Raw genomic sequence first — 8579 nt, 5'->3', positions numbered from 1 at the left:
GGGAGGGAAGTGGTGTCTAGGGCTCTATTTTGCCTTAGAGGAACAGGACTAATGAAGAGAATTGAATGTACGTAGGTCGTAACTGGCCTCACACTCCAGTACAGTAGGTGGCAGTGTATGCATCTTAAAAGTTGAATGCGATCCACCAAACCACTCTCAAAGAAGAAGAACGGCGCACTGCGTGATCTGCATTCGGAGTCTTTTCAGTGAGTCACTCACAAATGCGATTCGGTTCCCGACGTTCACCAAAAATAGCTGTTTGTTCGCAAACGACCAATCGTCATTACTGCGCACTCCCACAGGGCCGGAGAGGGTGGTGTGAGTCCGTTAGGTAACCAGGGAGTGAACTTGACACTTTTAGTAAAGCAAATGTTTTGAGACGTTCATTTTCTGTTACTTACACCAACAAAAAGATATGGGTAACCGTGTCGCTCGTGAGGATTACGAATGGGTTTATACAGATCAGCCACATGCCGACAGGAGGAAAGACATTTTGGGTGAGCAATCTCCACACCCCAGTAACGTTAGAAGCTAACATTAGCATGTGTATTTTTTTAAACAACTAGACCTGATATCTAACTTGTTAATGTAGAAACCACATGTGGTTTGCTTAGCAAGCTCATGAATCAATTTAGCGAATGTTTATCTTGTCTTGCGTCACAGCTAGCTGGCTGCTAACTACTAGTAAATAACGGAAACCCTCTTCATCTTCTGTGTGGTACAGTTTGCTAGCTATGTAGCTAGCAGTAGGTCATTGCAGCCACGGATTCATGGTTAGCTAATTAGCTAGCGTCAGTAAATTAGCTATTTAGCGAACATTGGCTAGTTACTTACTTTGTTAGCCAGACAGGGAGAGGGGTGTTGGCTAGCAGCTAATCTAGTTTCAACAATAACTGTTGCCAACAAGTAGTTAACATTTTGTCGTCTCGCTAGCCAGGCCAATTATTCGGTGTAAAGATTTCTGTGTACGGGTGTGGTGTTGCTAAATATTGCCTAGTTAGCTATTTCTCCAATTAAGCACAAACTGGAAACCGTTACAACAAAGTCCCTGCCATGACTCGGGCCCTAGACTCACTGACTGCGCCACTCCCTGAAAGTGAACAGTTAACTCGTCAGCCTGTAACGTTAAGCTATTTGGAGATTACACGATGGTAAATATTCAGGAGAAAAATACCGTTGGCATAAGCTAGTAAAATATAAAATCATGAAACTAGTTAGCTACAAATAATGATATGTATTTTGTTTGCCATTTCGCCTGTTGAGCATTGTCATGTGAGTGGAGTGACACAATTGTAACTGAGAACAAAGGGGCGGGGGCAGCACGTACAATTAGAAAGGCAGCGTTGCCAGACGTAAGCCAGAGGCACTGGCACAGCTGATCTCTAGGGCTAGTGTGCCGGGCAAAGCCTTGTGGGTGTGGTACCTGTAGTCCCTTGGCCATAAAGATCATCACATCAACCACCCGTGGCCTTCTTTTGATCAAAGGGGACCGAGAAGAAAAACAGGACCCCACCACTGTAATGAGACAACTCCAGCCATTTAATAATGGTGGTCTTTTAAACTGTATATAATGCATGGTCTTGGATGATCATGGTCATGGATGATTCTACTGTATGGCTCTGTTTTTCAGTGGGACTTTTGGAATTGTTAGTTAGATTACTGATCACTGGGTCCAATGTTGATATAGCGCATTATACCAGCAGTATTACTGTATTTTGAAACTTGATTGCTGACTTGCAAAACATCCGTTTGTGCTGAGTCTGGGCTCTGTCGATGTCATAAAGAACTCATTGAAAAAGGAAACATATCCTGTCTGAATAATTCATTGTATGCCCTGGGAGTACAGCAGCACCAGGAGACACAGAGGGACACAGATAGTTTCTATCATAGAAACAGGGTGGCTACGGGCTACTATTTCAGTCTGGTGATGGCTTTTAACTTTTTATCTCAGTGTAGTTTACTGTAGGACAGCCCATGTAAGGTATTTAGACCCTTTCTGAACTCATCACATTGAATCAAGCATGTAAAGGCTTATGCTAATCACATGATCAGTGATCACACATGCCTCAGGCCTCTCCCACCACACAGCCCCTTGACGAAACACAGACCAATGTAGCCTACACAGGAAGTGGCATTTCTTTGCATGGACTTGTACCCTAGATTAACTACAATCATCATGGCCTCTCTTTCTCAGTAGCCTATTAAACAAACAAAAAACATAAGCACTCTTGAAATATGAATAAAAACACTATGATTTAAAAACAAAAACAAAATCTATTTACAACTTTATTTCTAGATTTTCAGATATAACAACAAAAAACAGTACAACCACCAACCCCTCATTCTTCCACTCCCACCCTCCACCCACCCACCAAAGCATATATAAAAGTAAATTAAATAGGAAAGAAACTAAAAGTAATAGAAACAAAAACAATGGGGGAGGACATGTTCTGATTGACCACTAGAACAGCTTACTAAAATATGCAGGTTACACTAGTGGGTATATGCTCCTAAAAACCAATGAGGAGATGGGAGAGACAGGACTATAAAATAGAACCACGTTCTATTTTAGCGCCTAGCTACGCAGACGCTCGTTGACGTGCGCTGGCGTGCGCAAGCAGTTGGGATTAAATTATTGAATAACGTGCATGTCTACATTTATTTTGCAATGCTCGCACATGCAACGCAGGCGATGTGGTCAGGAAGTAACGTAAATATTTTGAAAACCATTATGCAAAGGTGGCTCTGTTATATCTTGGAGACTTATCTGAATTCTAAGATTTCTCACAGATTCTTTCATCCCAGAGGAATTGTCAGTTTCCAGAAGTGGTAAATCTGACCTTTAGAATAATTAGTCCAGACATCACACCAAAATCCAATCAAACTATTATTTTGATCACTCCACAAAGTGATAAGAAGTGAAATTGGATAGGATCACTGGACTATTGTCAGCTAGCCACCTTCCACCTTCCACCTGAGTTTTTCTGGTCTCTGTCAGCCTTTATCATCCTTATCATTCAGTACTACTGAGGAAACCAACCGAAGTGTGTTACCTTGTGATGGGACACTGCCCAGAAAGCCAACAATGTAACTTAAATTGTTGAGTACGATTTTGGTTATAACTAGAGCTGGGAATTGCCAGGGACCTTGCGATATGATATTAGCACTGTACTTAGGAGCCGATACGATATGTATTGTGATTCTCACGATGTATTGCAGTTCGATACTGTGATTTTTATTGCGATTTAATGTCCCAAACATATTGCTCACCATATGTCTGTCCTTTGCTGATGGACATGCAAGAGTTGTGAGAAAACAAGTTTTGATCGGTTATGGAAACAAGTGCTGAAAAGCATTAGGTACCTATTTAAAAAGATGGAAACGTTTTGGTGCAGGTACAACCAACTAGCACAAAAATAATGTAGCGACATTGTCAAAACAATACGATATATATTGTGAAAAATAATATCCCAATGTGTAACTGTCAAGTTTTTTTCCTCCCCATCACTAGTTATATCTTTGCCTTGATAAACACCACCATTCCCCATTGTTACGAAGTTGAAAGTTCATTCATCAAGAAGCACTGCAGTGAGTAGGCTGAACAGTCCTGTCTGTCCACACATCCATTATAAAGTAGCACAGTAAACTCAAGGTCAGTGTGGCTCGTCTTTCACTTTCTAGTTTATAGCCTAGTTAAATAAATCCATGTGATAATGTAGGCTAGGCCAACGCATACGCACAAAATAATCTTAACTTTTGTCCACTGTAGTAGGTGCTACTAACACTTAAAACATTTTTTTTTAAGTAGGTACTACAAGCTGGTGATGTTTAGGTCTCAGAAATTGTGAGTGGATTAGGAAGTATCACCACATTCATCATTAGAATAACTTCTCCCTACCTGCTGAAAATGTTTCCCTATTCCTTTGTACATAACTCACATGTATGTGTTTTTGTTCAAAACTTTTCAAACGGGTGTTTATGGAGAGTTCTTCAAGTTCTACATTTCACCCATTCTCCATCAGCTGTGAAATCAAGACAGTAAGGATAAGTCTGTTTCTGTTTGGTGTTGCTTCCCTTTACCTGTTATGTGGTGTAAACTGATAGGCCTGCATCTAAAACCCTCCGCCCTCTGTAACCACCCATGTCCCAGTCTTGACCTCCTGTATAATTTGTTCTCATGAACATGACTTTTTTTTTTTTGAGGGGTGGACCCCTCACCCCATAGTTTGGGAACCGCTGCTGTAGTAAGCTGAACCCTCAGTGCTTTTCTTTTGTCAATCATCGTCTGGGCCCTCGTGGTTGCAGGCGTAGGCCTAATCTGAAACCACCCTTTGTGCACATTAGGTTACTTTTTAGTCAGGAGCGATAAGATTCATTCTCAGTGATATGACTTTATTGTCACAAAATGTAAGTTGAGACTGGCAGACTGCTTTATTTGCAAGTGGGGGGGTGGATTTGGTAACCTTGTTTACATCGCCCTTATTCTTTGAAAGTACTTGTTTCATTGTGGTCTCATATCCTGGTGTGGCTGCTAGCCAAATAAGATACTGGTATATTTAGAGTAGTTCTGAAATGCAATTGCCAGACTGTTCCTGCAGGCACCTTTTATAAATTGTGTTTTGTAGTTGACAGTTTGGGATCTCTGGGCCAGTCCTGTCTGGGCTTTAGGGGGCCATTTGACTGAAGTAGCAAAGATGCAATACTCCAGGGCTTGAGGTCCTGCAAACAGTTACAAAGATTACAATTTGTAGGAAATGGCTGATTGGTTTGTAGCAATTAAAGTTCTGAATTGGAATGACATTACAAGAAAGGAGTTGTGTATCAGTGTTTTATGAAGTCTTGATTAGTGCTTTGCCAAATTTGAAAATTAACCAAACTTGTATTCTTTCTCTTCTCTTACAGCAAAGTACCCAGAAATAAAGACACTCATGGGGCCTGATCCCAGGCTGAAGTGGATTGTTTGCATGATGGTAATCATCCAGTTCTTAGCGTTCTACCTGGTCAAAGACCTGGACTGGAAATGGGTCCTGTTCTGGACTTATGCCTTTGGCAGCTGCATCAACCACTCTATGACCCTGGCCATCCACGAGATCTCCCACAACACTGCATTTGGCAACAACAGGGCCATGTGGAACCGCTGGTTTGCCATGTTTGCCAACCTGCCCATCGGGCTGCCGTATTCTGCCTCCTTTAAGCGCTACCACCTGGACCACCACCGCTACCTGGGAGGAGACGGTATAGACGTAGACATCCCTACTGATTTTGAGGGCTGGTTCTTCTGCACACGCTTCCGCAAGTTTGTCTGGATCATCCTCCAGCCTCTGTTCTACGCCATCCGCCCTCTCTGCATCAACCCCAAGCCCATCACCGGCCTGGAGCTGGCCAACGTGGCCGTGCAGCTGTCCTTCAACGTGGCCCTCTACTGGTTGTGTGGAGCCAAGCCTGTGGTGTACATGATGGCGGGCTCCTTGCTGGGAATGGGCCTGCACCCCATCTCTGGACACTTTATCGCTGAGCACTACATGTTTCTCAAGGGCCATGAGACCTACTCCTACTATGGCTCCCTCAACCTGCTCACCTTCAATGTGGGCTACCACAACGAGCACCACGACTTCCCCAGCATTCCAGGACGTAGGCTACCTATGGTATGGATGTTGAAAACAACATTGGGGGGTGACTGTATGGAGAGGGAAGACAGACCAATGTAGCATTATAACTGTTGTCATCCAGTAAACACACAAAAGTATGTAGAAAATATAATTGACCTATATATTTTAAATAATATTATATTTGACAATCACTAACATAAAAGCTAGACAGTCAGGGAGAATTAAAAATTCCAAAAACAATTTAGCAGTATTTATTTTATTATGTTTCAGCAAAAGGACACAGCATTAGCCATGGCAAAATGCATAGAATTGTAGGAAATTAGCTTTAAAACTGCAACATTTTCTCTTGGCTCCAAGGGGAAATTAGTATAATTGCAGGAAATTTGCTTAAAAATCCCCATTTCTCTGGCTGACAGTGCCCATTGCCATGCTCACCACCTGAGCCCCTTATTGATTCAGGTGATAATTATCTTTATTTACTTACTATTTGCATTTGCTTGCTTATCGCGATGAAACCGGATAAGTAATACAACACGAGGGTAATAAAAAATGTTAAAAAGAAAAAGAAAGACAACCATATTCCTTCAAATATGTTTAGGCAGACTGTCCAGGCTCATTCATAAGAAAAGCACTTGACTTCCACAGACACAGGAAGGCTTTGACCGTAAGCTCTATTTCGCAGAACATTCTGTGTTTGGAGACGTAAATGATTTAAAGCATGATACACCATTGTGCAAAGAATGTCTATATGTTGGTTTATGGGTAAATGTGTTGCATCATGAGTATTCTTATATGATTCAGGACTTTTTTCACTTTATCTCTTGTAGTTCCCCTGATTGGTACTGAGAGGTGAAAGGGGAATACCAGATATGTCACATGGGGTAAAAACCTGAAGCTTCCGGTTAGAACTTCCACTCACCGCCTAATATTAGGGCTTGGACGATACTAGTACTGCGATGCTTGTCCGTGTCAAGGAAACTTTTTTAGAAAAGTCTTAATGTTGGAAACCAACATCATTATGTTGTTGCGTTTTATAAAAAAAATATAAACAAATTTTAAGCTTTAGCATACAATATTTTACATACAGTAGGTTTTTAAATTACCAATAAGTTTAGCCTGCTTTGTGTTTTATTTTTTGCCATGGGAAAAACATTGCGAGACTGGTATTGTCACAGTCCTACCAGATATGGTGATGAGTGGAAGTCCAGTGGCAGGCAGAGGGGAAAGATGAAGCTGGGCTAACGTTCTGCTTATTTGATCATCGATTAAACATCCAATCTCTTAGTTTTTGGTTCCCTAAACAATAATCTGTTAGTGCACTACGTTTTGTAGAATTGACCCTTTGCCAAAGTATAAAAAAATTATATCGTTGAGAAGGAGTGCAAGGGTGAATTGAGTTATTGCACACGGGCACTTCTGGAAATATGTGTTCCCTCATGGAAATATGCAAATAATGTTAAAACATGCCAGGATCTCGCTAGCTTGTGCTTGGCTCTGCCCACCTTCTTGTTTGTTCTGACCACTGTGTATAATTGGTTCCCAGGGTCAACAACGTATGTCCTATCTTGGGTTAGTTATAATCATCTTTGATTGTAGCAAACTAGACTAATGTTTTTTAATTTTCTTCCGCTAAACCTAGGTGAAGAAAATAGCATCAGAGTTCTATGATGACCTGCCCCACTACACATCGTGGGTGAAGGTCCTGTATGACTTCATTATGGACGACCAGCTCAGCCCCTACTCTCGTGTGAAGAGGAGGCTGAAGGGAGATGTCAAGCAGGAATAAATCCTTCCCGCTCTCCTACTCTCTAACAAAACGACACTGACGCACCTGACACCAGCCCCAACTCGCCACCAAGACTTTTTACAGCTTTTGCATATTAATACACATTTGCACTGAATGTGAAGAGAATGTGTGGACAGGACATGTGCGACATGTAAGAATTTGTTCAGTCAGTCCTTACAAACAAAATAATTATTCAACTAGTCATTACACACAATTACAGTTGTCATTTCTCCCATTTTTTTTGCACTTGTGGTCATTTTAGAAACTTGTAATGTAGACAATTTTTTTCCAGTCAAATTTGATTCCAGAATTAATTTATATGTATAATTGACATCTTTAGATTTGAGTTTTGCGCCTGTTTCTGCACGTGTAGAATATATTAGATCCTGTTTTTTTATTATAGTTTATTATTATGATCACTCCGGTTTTATTTCATCTCTTGAGAGGCTGTATAGCAATATGCAGTTAACCATTTCAATGCTACTGATCTGCATTTGCTGTGGATAGTTTGATCTCTCCTCACTCAATCGTAAAATGTCCCTTTCATTCCATGTAGACGGCACTTAGCACATGACTGTGTGTGTGGACATATTGACTTATGTTCTGAGCTTTAGCTTTAGTTTAGCCCATTTTGATCCAAGTGCCATTTTGTATTGTGATTTTTGCCAACACCTCAGTCCAATAACTGATCCAGATAGCCTGAAGCACCAAGTTAATTTGCTCTTCGCTAAATGTCATTTTTGATACAATGGGGAGAAAGCTAGTTCAAAGCAAGGTTAGGTAAGACAAGGGCCGGGATTCAATCGATCATGGGTTGGAGACAATGCAGATTTGAATCTCAGCCAAGGTCAAACGTTGTCTTTGTTTTGTTTCGTTGAGCTTTAACGGAAAGACCAAATGCGGCCTTAAATGTATAAATTATTGTAATGGAGAAGAATCATATTTTGTCTGATGAACATAAACTTTTCCAGACTTATTTCACGGGTTCTCCTTCTATAATTAATACTAAATCTTAGAAATATACTGCATGTTAAAGCTCATTTAGATTTTAGACTAGTGAAGTCTTTTGACAGTAGCTATATTGAGTTTCTTATGGAAGCCCAATCGAGGGCCAAATGAATTGAAACCAAATTTCATTTTGTTCATATACTGTATGCTTTCATATTTTTTTCTTTAACACTTTC

General features: G+C 40.8%; 1 protein-coding gene across 2 annotated transcripts; it reads left to right on the top strand.

The window, feature by feature from the left end:
- The first annotated feature begins 208 nt into the window (after positions 1 to 208).
- LOC124038233 (sphingolipid delta(4)-desaturase DES1-like) lies at positions 209 to 8371 on the top strand. 2 transcript variants are annotated; one of them, XM_046353830.1, is made up of 3 exons: positions 209 to 497; positions 4903 to 5645; positions 7249 to 8371. In XM_046353830.1, the coding sequence occupies exons 1-3, from the start codon at positions 416 to 418 to the stop codon at positions 7393 to 7395; spliced, it is 972 nt and encodes a 323-aa protein (XP_046209786.1). In that variant the 5' UTR covers positions 209 to 415; the 3' UTR covers positions 7396 to 8371. The 2 variants fall into 2 exon arrangements, with proteins under 2 accessions (XP_046209786.1, XP_046209788.1); XM_046353832.1 differs by lacking the exon at positions 209 to 497 and adding an exon at positions 4014 to 4038.
- Positions 8372 to 8579: the final 208 nt, after the last annotated feature.

The sequence above is a fragment of the Oncorhynchus gorbuscha genome, linkage group LG06, assembly GCF_021184085.1.
Source record: "Oncorhynchus gorbuscha isolate QuinsamMale2020 ecotype Even-year linkage group LG06, OgorEven_v1.0, whole genome shotgun sequence".
NCBI lineage: Eukaryota > Metazoa > Chordata > Actinopteri > Salmoniformes > Salmonidae > Oncorhynchus > Oncorhynchus gorbuscha.
This window is presented reverse-complemented; position numbering and strand designations above follow the sequence as displayed.